At 38.7% G+C, this 12776-nt stretch overlaps 1 protein-coding gene across 3 annotated transcripts in view; it reads left to right on the top strand.

Moving 5' to 3' along the window:
• The window catches only part of Cadps (calcium-dependent secretion activator 1), a 245037-nt gene that overhangs the window by 128405 nt on the left and 103856 nt on the right, over positions 1-12776 (top strand). For all 3 annotated transcript variants that reach the window (XM_089085689.1, XM_089085690.1, XM_089085691.1), the window contains 2 exons: positions 126-227; positions 3804-3867. In XM_089085689.1, coding sequence (XP_088941815.1) covers positions 126-227; positions 3804-3867 — 166 coding nt within the window. The remainder of the gene's footprint in view (positions 1-125; positions 228-3803; positions 3868-12776) is intronic.

The raw sequence follows: 12776 nt of genomic DNA on the forward strand, positions 1-12776 counted from the left end.
ATGGTCGAATTAAAATCTAATTTCGAGGCCGAACTTATCATAAGTATTGATTAGGCACTTATGTTAACTTTCGTCTTTTTTTCTTATAAAATTGAACATATAAATAAATTTGTTCTCTTTTTTAGACCGGATGGGGTTGGTACAGTAGTTTATGAGGAAAAAGAGAAATTTCAGGAGGTCAAGGACAGACTGAGGATCATCCTGGAAAATCAAGTAACAAATTTCAGGTAAAATTTCGAAATTGATTGCATTTGTTTTAGTTTGTTTCTAGTTTTATGGAACTATATTTTTGCTTTATTTTTCTTCTGTATTAATGATTTTTAAATAGGCGAAGTACTACCGTAATGAGTGAAATATGTGTTTCTTGGAAGGATAGGAAGATAAGTCTGCAAACCAAGATTAGAATATTAGAAGCTACAGTGATGACAGGGGTCAAACATGGCTCTGAAGCAAGGGCGTTTCAAAAAGCGGATGAAGATTGGCTAGATGTTTTCCAGAGAAATTGCTAATGGATTGTTCTGGGTACCCGGCTGACTGACTGTATTTCAAACAATAGGCTGTACGAAGAATGTGGTTCAATGCTGCTCTCTAGGGCTATAATGAAAGAAAGGTTGAGGTGGCTAGGGCACGTTGTGCGGATGAAGGATGACAGATTGCCGAAGATTGTTCTTTTCGGCCATCCGTCTAGGGCTAAAAAATGGGAACTTCCTGGGAGGGTGTAAAGAGGGGGAGTTAGAATAGATTGGGAGGGAAGAGGAGCGTGCGTTAGCTGTGTTGGCCTCAGGTGGCTTGGTACTGTGGTGAGTTGTTAATTGTAGTAGTAGTAGTAGTATTAAGCCCTGTTTTTTGTAATAACCATCTCCATGAATCTACCTGCTCATCCTACTGGCATATCCAGAAGACTGATAAGGGAGAGAGACTGAGACTAAATTACGCTCTGGGATAGGAGCTTTCTTTTACTTCTTAAGAGCATAATATTCCTTTGGAGGGAGATACTTGAGGTACATTTAAAAAAGAATTCAACAAGCAAAACAGGGGTCAATTTTTCTTAAATAAAAACTAGTAATGGCCAGAAAGTTGTGTGAAATTAAAAGCTCTGTATTATTTTTTACACTCGGGAAGATTATCACTTCGCCCTTTGAAAGGTACTTTGGGACAATTTCAGAAATAAGAAAATGCTTCTAGCCTTGAAAAAAAAATACTTGTATAAAAATTTATAAGCATATAAGGATTTAAAATAAAAGTAATTTCATTCTTGAAGCAAAGTTTAAGTAGGTTTCGAAAATGCTTTTCAAACTAAATTCTCTTGTTTCAACGTGTAGATTTCAAACATTCAAAGAATTAAAGGCACTGTCAATTACAATTTTTAAGTTGCCTCTCAGTGCCCGGAATAGATTGAGGGAGGGAAACTATTATTATATTGAAGGATTTTACAAGGTTTTTTACAGAAAAAAAATTTAAAAGAACAATGTTTTGGATTTCATGAAGGCCTGGAAAAAGAAATTTCTAAGAATTGAGGATTTTCCTTCGTTATATTAGTGACAAACATGATACAAAATTTGTTTTATTGAATTCCTATGTGATTTGCATACGGTTTGAACGCTTAGAAATTTTGATGCTGGCCTTTTAACAAAAAACAACCCGTGTGTTATTTCCCTGTTTATTCTAAATGTGTAAACTCTTTAGAGGGTTGCTTTTGGAATTCTGGTGATGCTTCCAGTGCCTGTGGGGGTATGTGTACCTCCTAAAAGTTATGCAGCTACTGTAATTCGTTGGACCAATTGTCAGGAATAAATGCTGCGTCAGAATTGAGATTAACACAATTCTCACTAACTACAGTAGGCAACACTGAACTTTAAAATGGTGCTTTTAAACAAGAAGTAATATCATCGACTGAATCTGAAAAATCCTTTGCTTTCATCACTATGTGGTTTAAACTACAACTCCTGGTGTTGCAGCAATTTATGCTCACCTAGCAACAATTTTTCCTTTGCCCTGATTATCATTATATTTAACGCCCTGCCTATGTTGATCCATCTGGCGTAGCGAGTGATATCGCTTCATTCATTCTTTATACATCATCAACAGTTTAATACAGTTTTAGCTGTGTTCTGGAATATTTAAGCTGCCGCAAGGTTGGTCGAAAGGCTTGCTACCTACCCTTTTGAAATAGACCTAGCAGGTAATACGCCGATTCAGTGCCCTACGTGCCATCAATAGCTCTGGACAATCTTTATTATTTTGTCTTGAATATCAGTGCCTCGACCAACTCAGCCTTGATCAAGTGCGCCTGCAAGAAAAAAAAAGTCGAATCTAGAATGTGCCCCTACTAAAGACCAAAAACAGACAATAAGTGCAAAATTTTAGAACATTTAGGGGAAATATGATGCTTTATAAAAAATATATTTTTCCGAACCATTTCTTCAGATTACCGCCTTTGAAAATTTTGTGCGGGCACTCATGCTCAAGTTGAGTTGTATTCATCAAGCCGAACAAATGAGTTAACTTAATAGCGTCGCTAAATTGAGCGTCGCTAGATAGCGCTGATTTTTTTCACTTTTTGTATTTTTTTTTATTATTTTAGACCGGGCCATGTTTCAAGCTTTATCAGTTTTTTAATTGTCTCTTGACTAATATAACTAATACAAGCAAGGAATGCTTTAACCACAAAGGATTAGCCAAATTAGAAATACACATGACAGCAGCCAAAACGTTACAACGTTGCATGGCTTATCACAGCTGCACCACCGATGATAAAAACAAGCAAAAAAATCTCATCCTGTAAAGCAAAAATTTACATCAGGCATACGATAAAAATTTTTAAGCTTTATTTATTTATTTTTTGGTAAGAAAACTAGATTAGAGTAGGTTATAAAGGGTGAAGTTAATATAACTTTAAGCATAATAACTATTATTTGGACTCTTTTTTTAGTGACATAATAGTATAGCTGTACCCAGGTCCATCCCTGAGGGGGGGATCGGAGGATTCTTTTTTCCTGGAAAAAGAAGGTCAAAACAATTTTTTTTTGTCAGTTTAAATCAGTTTGTATCGATATCATGGGGGGGGGGGGTACCTTTGAGAGCAGAATTTTGGAATATTTTCCACCTTATCCCCTCCAATGTATAGAGATGTATTATGATTATTTTCTTGACGAATAAATAATAGTTTAAATGGGGATAAGTCCTTTTATTAGACAGTGAAACACATACAAAAATTCTGGATATTTTGATCACATATACAGTGGCCATCATCAGTAGATAAACTAGGGTTACAATTAAAACAAAAGATCTTTATACTGAAGATAAAATATAATTACTTCCGGGTCACAAATAGTTTTCGGTTCATTGGCTGAGAGGGTTCAATAACAGGGTTCATTCCAAGTCTTGAGTTGTAAACTTTTCTCCTTAATATTGCCTTAATATAAGTTGAATTTTTTATGAAGGTGGCAAAATCTTCTCCTTCTTCCAGTTGCAAAAAAAAATAAAGAAGCAAAAGTTCATTATTCTTTGCTACTTTTTCTGTATTTTTTATATTACTTTGTATTATATTATACAATTTTTCTGTATTATTCTGTACCGCTTTTTCTATATTATATTATTCTGTATATTCTGTATTATTTTATGCATAGCAAAATAATTTTTATGGCTTTTTACCTTACAAAGGTGACAAGTGTCAACCACCTTACTACCTATTATAGAACCCAATATTAATAATTTCTTAATGTTAAAATTATGTGTCTAAATCATTTACTTAACATTATGTAGGTATGAGAGTGAAGTTTATACATTTCTGTATATTTTAGACTATGCTTTCCTTTCGGACGTCCTGAAGGAGCCTTAAAAGCTACGTTATCATTACTGGAACAGGTAAGGTTATTCCCTATTTTAAAATCTATCCTTATGGAATAAATGCGTATCCTTCTTAAGGATCAACTTCTCTATATAACGAAAAATGAAATTTTCTGTCCTTATACGGCGTCTATCCAACATATTGTTTTAGGATGTGGAAATAGTTGATGGTGAAAAGGATTTGTGAGAACTAGTCCGAAATAAACGACGGGTGGCACTAACGTCCTCTTGGTTAATTCTATTTGAAAATTATAAATTAATTTTACAGATTTATAACCAAGGTCATCAATAAAAAGATATGGACATAAAACACGAGTGACATTTTTTGTCGCAACAATCATTGAAATTGCACATATATATAGTGTATTACAAGTAATTACTTGGTTTTAAAAAAAACTGTCTTCTTAATTTAGTAACTGAGATAAATGAGCACTTGAACAAGGTCTATCCTTACTCATCCATCCAATCACCTAAGACAAAAACAGTACAAACAACCCAATAGTCCAAAATTCAAGTCCAAAATAGAGCAAAATCAGCATTAATAAGTCTAAATCATTGTCCCAAAACCAAGCCATAGCACCTCAAGTCTACAAAATTTAATATTCCCCAAGTCGTCACCAAATGTCAGGGCTCCTCAGAGGAAAACTCATTGCCTATATAGGTTTCGGCACTTAAATATCCTTACCCAGGCAAATGAGCGTCCCTGCCATAGAACCACATGGCATACCCCTATGTAGTGTTGTGATGGTTTTTCTTTTCTTATTTTCATATCGTGATATTCATTTTCTGAGATTGTAGTTCATAATTGTGAGAGAATTGAAAATGGCTAATTACCTGTTTTGGCGGAGAGCCGAGATATAAGCTAGTTTCATTTTAAATGAATTTTGTTCATATGAAATGGTCAGACCTTTCCTGAACTTTCTGAATATTAAATAAAAAAAAAACTTTTTTTTACTGAAATTAAGGAACGACGTTAAAATTTAAAACGAACAGAAATTATTCCGTATATGAAAGTCCCCTCCTCAACGCCTCGCTCTTTACGCTCTGTTTCCTTCGCTGGCCGGGTGCTTGTTGCCGCCAGGTTCTCTGCCTGCGCTCTCAACGATGTTAGACTGAGGCATCTACTGAAGTTGGTTGCCAGCTTCTTTCCGAATTCTCCCTAGGACTCCTTTTCTTCTTTTCTTCCACTTCGGAAGCGATACGTTTCATTTGTGACAGAATACTTCTCAAGTATTGCAGGCCAGCCACTAGCCGTCGCCGTACTCTCAAACATGCTTAAAAACGAGTCTATGTCGTCACTATATGTCAGCTTCATTAGCTTGGGTCTAATTGCGGCTTGTGCTGCTGTAGGCTGCTCCTGATGTGCCGCAGGTTGACCCGCCATGCTAGTTGTTAGGGCGTTTAGTGCTGTCATAAGCTGATTAATCTGTTCTGCATCCATTGGAATCGGAATTTTATTAACAAGGATCTGAATACTTGCTGAAACTTCTGGCAATACTTCTATCCCTACCTTTCCTTCCGCCTTCACTGTCTTTACCTTACTATCTTCTGTTTCAGAAATAGCCTCAGGTAAAAACTTCACATTCTGTTGTTCTCCCTTCTTGTAAGGACAACTGATCACCTCCGCCGGGCTCTCAGCCCCACCTACAACCTCTGTTATATTTTACTGAAATACCTGTTCCGTCTTAGAGTTAAACTCTTTAAGAGTGTCTACTTTAGTTCTTCTCTTCGGAATCGCTGATGCTCCGTCGTTTAGAGTGTCGAGTAATTTCACGTGAACTCGACCCAGTGAACTGGACCTAGTCTGTCTGACACATTCGGTAGAGTTCTCGGGCATACGACTTCGCCCACCTTAGGTTACAAAAATGTTTTTTTTCTTTCTTTCTTTTTCTTTTACACTAAAATAAAATTCCTATAATCTCTCTAAGGTTTACGAAAATATTGCCTTTCTTTACCGCCTCAATTACCGGCAAAATGTCACTCCAATTTGTCGACCATTAAGAAAAAAGGAAAATTTGGTACGCGGGTTTTACGATATAATCAACTGAAGGTATAGACTTTTATCACAAGTTTAAATGGAGAACTGAAATGCCATAAAAACAGCAAAATTATCGTAACGTGAATTACTTAATCAAGTTTAGACTTTTCTCAAAAGCCTAAACGGAAAATTGCAGTTCTAAAAACCAGCAAAATATCGGTAAGGTGAATTAATTAATTAGATTTAGACTTTTCATAAAAGCCTAAACCGAAAACTGAAATTGTAAAACAGCAAAATGTCGGAAACATGAATTAATTGATTAGGTTTAGACTTTTCTCAAAAGCCTAAAAGAATAACTTCCTATTCCAGATCCACCGTTCAACGCCTCTCCGAATTCAGGGATCTTCTCCCGTCGCCAGACACCAAATGTGACAACTTTTACCATAGCAACCAATAATTAGAACCCAAGTCCTAAAATTGGTCTCAATCAGGAGCCCTTATCGCTGTCTAAATTCACAAAATGTAAAGATTTTGAAACAGAGGTCTTTCAAACAGTTCGTGGTAACGAACTGTAAGTAAGGAGCGACCTGGCTCAATGGTAACCAAAACTCTAGAATTTTGATATACGCGCCTGAGAAAATTTTGGTGATTTTCGAAAAAAGGGGGAAAGACCCCCTAAAAGTTACAGAACCTTAATGATAATCACACCTCATCAGCGTATCAGAGAACCCTACTGTAGAGGTTTCAAGCTCCTATCTAAAAAATGTGGAATTTTGCATTTTTTGCCAGAAGAAAGATCACGGGTGCGTTTTTTGTTTTTTTTTTCTTTTTTTTCAGGGGTGATCGTATCGACCCAGTGGTCCTAGAATATCGTGGGAAGACTCATTGGGACGGAAATTAAAAGTTCTAGTGCCCTTTTTAAGTGACCAAAAAATGGAGGGCAACTAGGCCCCCTCCCACGCTCATTTTTTTCCCAAAGTCACCTGATAAAAATTTTGAGATATCCATTTTGTTCAGCATGGTTGAAAATATGATAAATATGTCCTTTAGGACGACTTAATCCTCTGAAGTCCCCGGGGGAAGGGCTGAAAGTTATGAACTTTACCCAATGTTAACATATAGTATTGGTTATTAGGAAGTATACAGACGTTTTCAGGGGGGATTTTTTCTGGTAGTAGAGGGGTGGGTGGGTCGGGGGTTATGTGGGAAGATCTTTCCATGAAAGAAGTTTTCATGGGGGAAGGGACATTGCTATGAAGGGGGCGCCGGATTTCCCAGCATTATTTAAAAAAAAAGATCAGAAATCGAATATAAAAAAAAACAAGTTTTCCAACTGAAAATAAGGAGTAACAACAGAACTTAAAACGAACAGAAAATATTACGTGTATGATTGGGTTCACCCCCTAGTCAATACCTCGCTCTTTAAGCCAAAGATATTTTTGTACGCTAAGGAGGGAAAGAAACAGAGGATTTTTGACGACAACTGTAAAGGGAGGTGAGCAGTCATCAAGCGAGAGCTGAGTCTAAGAAGGGAAGCTCGCGCGAGATTCGCCTTGCAGGAAACGGGAGAGCCTGCTTTGTGTGTGATGACACGTCATACTTTGTAAAGAACTGTCGAAGAAAAAGCAGCAGCCAGAAAATACGTGGCAGGGTTTCCTGGATGAGAGCCCGGAAATCCCGATCACCAGGAGTCGGCAGGGGCAGCGGTAGTGCTTCGTGGCAAAGTAGATGGAAGGAATGTGAAATGCTGGTGGACAGTGGAGCGGACATAACATTTCTGCACTCAGAGTTGGTACCAGAAGAGTTATGGTGCTGGGAGGAGTCTGGAAGCTTGAGATGTGTACATGGCGACACACACGAATACCCTACGGCGGTAGTGGACGTACGGGTGAAACAAGCAGATGGTTTGCTTGTTGAACTTCCAGTGAAGATTGCAGTCTTGGATCGGATCCCAAAGACGTTCCTGGTTGGGAGAAATTTTCCAGAACTCTCGAGTCTGGTAGATTTGAAAGTTGATGTGTTTGTGACAACGAGGGCAAGAGCAAGCAAGCTGTATGAGTTACAAACGGATGTTTCGGAGGCAAGACAGTTTTTCTTCGAACGACTCAATGTTTTCTGGAGGGGGAAAAGCCCGGAAGAGTCTGGGACAGAAGTGTAGAGGAAAGAAGGCCGCTTCTCCGGGCAAGTCAGACGGAGAGGAGGCTCCCATGAAACCTGGACAGAAAGGGAAAAGTTTTGCTGAGTAGCAGAGGATGGATGAGACCTTGCAAGAATTCTGGGTGCGGGCTAAGGCCGAACCTACAGAAGGAAAAGTATTTCATTGTAAGGGATGAGATCCTTTACTGAGTAGTCAATGATGGAGATCGGGACGAGCAGAAGTGGCAATTAGTGGTTCCTTCAGTCTACAGAACAGGCGTGCTAAAACTGGCCCATAATTTCACCTGTGGGAGGGCATATGGGCAGGCAACAAACTATCAACAGGATTCTTCAAAGATTCTTTTGGCCGAATTTTATCTGGACGTATCAAAACATTGCCAACAGTGTCAGGATTGCCAGATGACAGCCAGAAAACGCCAGATAGAGAAGGTGCCATTAAAACCCCTCCCGATCATTGAAACTCATTTCCACAACATAGGAATAGACCTGGTGGGAGCTTTAGAGCGTAGTAAAACTGGTTTTAAGTAGGTCCTAGTGATAAGTGACTATGCAACCAGATATCCGTAGTCTATACCGCTTTGCTCGACTCATTCACGAAATACAGCTTATGAATTAATCAAGTTTTTCACTCAAGTGGGGATACCTACAGAGATTCTAACCAACAATTGAAGTAACCTCATTTTCCAAGCGAAACAGAGGCTATACTTGGCCCTTGGCAGTAAACCCTTCGTTTACCATCCGGAGACGGATGGATTGGTTGAGAAGTTAAATGGGACTATAGTGCAGATGCTAAGAAGATTTGTCAGAGATGAGCCGAAGAAGTGGGATCAGTATCTTCCATATCTTTTGTTTGCCTACAGGGAAACTAAACAGCTTCGACAGGTTTCTCACCAGTCGAGCTAAATTATGGGCATCACGTCAGAGGATCACACGATGTGTTGCGAGAGGAGTGAAAGGAGAAAAAGAAAGTCGCGTCTGAATTGGTAGTCAGTTACCTGGTTAATATGCGGGAACGACTTAGCAAATGGATCGAGACCGCACATCAAAACTTATTGGCAAGTCAAGAACGACAGACGACCTGGTATGGTCACAACCGGAAACCCGGAGAGTTTGGTGCGGGAGAGGAAGTTCTGGTCCTCTTATCCTGTGGGAATAGCTAACTTGAGGTACAGTGGCAGGGCCCATACAAGATCCTGAAAAGATCCGGAAGTGTGGATTACCTAGTGGAATTTCCCGAGGGGAAAAAGAAGTCAAAGCTTCTCCGCGTAAACCTTCTTAGAAAGTACCACAGGGCAAATCCGAATGAAATCTTATTTATTCAAGCAGATAACTATGCGGACACAAGACTGGAAGAGATGACTGACTACAAGGATACAGGAAATGACGGAGACATCGAAGAAGCCCTCCAGACATCCATAAATGAAATTTTGAGTCATGGTCAGAAAATCTAAAAACCTAAAATCTTGAGGAGATACAGAACGACCTTTTCGGACAGACCTGGGAAAGCCGATCTCGTGATGCATGAGATCAATACAGGCAGTAATCCGCCAGTGCAGAAAAAAACCTTATCGATTTCCAGCAGCAAACCAGCACTACCAGCACCTGGTAGAAACCGAAGTGGCTAAGATACAGCAAGAAGGAATTATAAGACCTTTTGAGAGTGATTATGCGTCACCGATAGTACTAGTAACAAAGGCAGATTGGACGGTGTGGTTTTGTGCCGACTATCGGGAGCTAAATAAAATTTCAAGGCAGAATTGTTACCCATTACCTCGCACGGATGAGATCCTTGAGGGAAGGGGAACCGCTAAATTCATCAGCAAGCTAGACTTAACTCGAGGATACTGGAAGATAAAAATGCATCCTAATAGCATACACAAGACAGCATTTGTGATGCCAAATGGTCTATATGACTTTCTCGTAACGTCATTCGGGATTCAAGGAGCAAATTGAAGATTCCAAAAGCTCATGGATCGCGTTCTCAGAGATTTGAAATTCTGTCGCTGCTACATCGACGATATTGTGATCTTCAGTGACACTTTCCAGGACCACCTGTGACATATCGAAATGGTGCTACAGAGATTGCAGTCAGCAGGGCTGACAGTAAATCCAAGGAAGCGCAGGTTTGGGGAGACAGAAGCGTGTTTTTGCGACATACAGCAGGAGGTGGAGTCGTTAAACCATCGAGGAACAAGGTCCAGGGGATTGTCAATTATCCAAGGCCCATTTCCAAAAAGGACGTTCGAGCATTTATGGGGCTAGTTGGATACTGTGGTCGCTTTATTCAGAGCTTCTTAGCTTTAACCAAACCAACCCACCAGGTGACAGCCAAAAAGGCCCGTAAGGTAGTCAAGTGGAATCCAAATGAAGAACTGGCATTTAAGTCTCTGAAGGAGGCGTTGTGTTCAGTTCCGGTCGTGAGAAATCCAAACTATAAGGAATCCTTCATACTACAAACGGACGCGAGCGGCAAAGGACTGGGGACAGTCTTGACGCAGCGGGCTGACAGGGAGGAACACCCTATTGGTTCAATTATCAGAAACTGACACCCGCCGAGAATCAATACTCCACAATCGAGAAGGAGGCGCTAGTAATAAAATGGCGATATAACAAAGCGATATCCAAGTTCCACTACTTCCTGGCGGGTCGGCATTTTTTCGTTCGAAACTGATCATGATCCGTTCGGTGGCTTCCTGTGAATCAGAACGAGAAATTAGTACGGTGGATTCTCGCCCTACAAGCATATTATTTCACCATTAGTAGCTGTCCAGGGGATGCGAACGCTAATGCTGACGCCCTGTCAAGATATCAGGAATAGGCAACCCCTCCTCGTTTTGTAAATACTGTACATAAATTTCTCGTTGCAGGATCCAGAAAGAATCGTCGTTGCGGAGAATATAAATCTGCCGGAGCATCTGTATGGATTCACCTTCGGCGAGGTAAGCCGGTTGCAAGTAGCAGACCCCACACTACAGTATTACGTAGAACTGGCGGCGTTTGAAATGACGGATCCAAGTGATGCGAGATACGCATGAGATGAGCAAGGAATCTTAAGAAGGCTCTTCAACGATCAACTTCCCCAAATCATCGTGCCCCTGGAATTTTTCTGTGAGTGCCTAATCATGGAGTGGCACATCAGACAAGATAGTTTTCACAGGTCCGACAAGGAGGTGGCGGATCGTATTTAGCCGGAATACTTTTGGTCTGGGTTATTTACAGATATGAAAAATTACAGAAAGAATTGTAACCATTGTCAGGCAGTCCAGTTGAGACGGGGTCAGTCTGTAGTCACACGTGTGTCATAGGGTTAAGCCAAAGTGGCGCCTCTTTTGTGAATAGTGGTCAAAATGGCCCTTTCTATTTTGTGGTCATAAGTTAGGCCTCGAAGGGAAAACTCATGAGACCATACTTAAAGAGAAAGGGATGTAATAACTTATAATTTTTCTTTTCTTATTTTCATATTGTGATATTTACATCCTGAGATTGTTGTTTATAAGTGTGAGAATTGAAGACGGCTAATTACCTGTTTTGGCGGAGAGCCGAGATATAAGCTAGTTTCGTTTGGATTGAATTTTTGTTCGTATGAAATGGTCAGACCTTTCCTGAACTCTGTAGAATACAGACTTCTGTTTGAAAATCTTTACACTTTGTGAATTTAGACAGAGATAAGGGCTCTTGATTGAGACCATTTCTAGGACTTGGGTTCTAATTATTGGTTGTTGTGGTAAAAGTTGCCACAAGTGTCAGCTGTGGAATATGTATGAACAATACAATACCCAAAAATATAAAAATGTACCCAAAAAAATTTCAAAGCTTCCTTCACCACCGCTCACCTTAACCAAAACTAAGCTTTTTAAATTGCCAAGCAAGTTTATTGGCGGAAAAACCTCTTACGATTAACTTAGGGCTAAGTGTTTGACTTCTGCTTTTAAAATCAATGTATTTAGTACAAATTGTCGCATATCTAAATAGGTTGGAAAAATACGATGAATATGTTATGTTCGAATGTATATTACTTTTAGAAAATGGGAAATTAACTATTTGAAAATTAAAATCATCTGTTTTATTATATATTTTAAAAACTAATGTATTATAAGGTGTAACATTAATATCTAAATCTAGAAAATGATCATAATTGCCTTTGCCATTGCTGGATTCCAGCTTTAACTCTGGTGGGTATATCTTATTCAAAATCTCTAAAAATTTTGCACAATTTATCACCTGAAGGTCATCTAAATATCTTTGATTATTTGAAAGCAAATGTTTTATATTACTTGGTTCTTTTTATCAGCCATAATTTCATATTCTAAGTTGCTTAGAAACAGGTCCGTTTTAAATAGACTAGCATTACCCCCCATAGGAATTCCAACACTTTGACTGTAGATATTACCATTAAATTCTATAAAAGTATTAGATAGAACAAATTCTACTAGATCATAAATCATATTTGAGCTATAAAATTTCGCACTAGTGGTATTGTTAAAGGACTTAGTCCATTTTGGCTTCTTATTATACTTATGAATTTTTAAAAAAGCCAAATCAGACAAAAGAAACGTCTTCTTAATCATTTTTTTTAATTTACAAATACTAAATTAATTGGTAGATTTGTGTATAGTGTAGTGAAATCAAATGAGTTCACACTTTTGGCTGAAACTAAAGCCAGAGAATATATTACTTGCATTGAATTATTAACGCTCCAATATGGATTAAAATTAAAATTTTTTAATTCCCGAGCAATATAACTTAAATTTATTTTTAATTTCCCCTAAAATACATGACAGGTCAGTCGCCG

Source organism: Artemia sp. Qi Xiang Cuo, chromosome 3 (genome assembly GCF_049724085.1).
Source record: "Artemia sp. Qi Xiang Cuo chromosome 3, ASM4972408v1, whole genome shotgun sequence".
NCBI classification, from domain to species: domain Eukaryota; kingdom Metazoa; phylum Arthropoda; class Branchiopoda; order Anostraca; family Artemiidae; genus Artemia; species Artemia sp. Qi Xiang Cuo.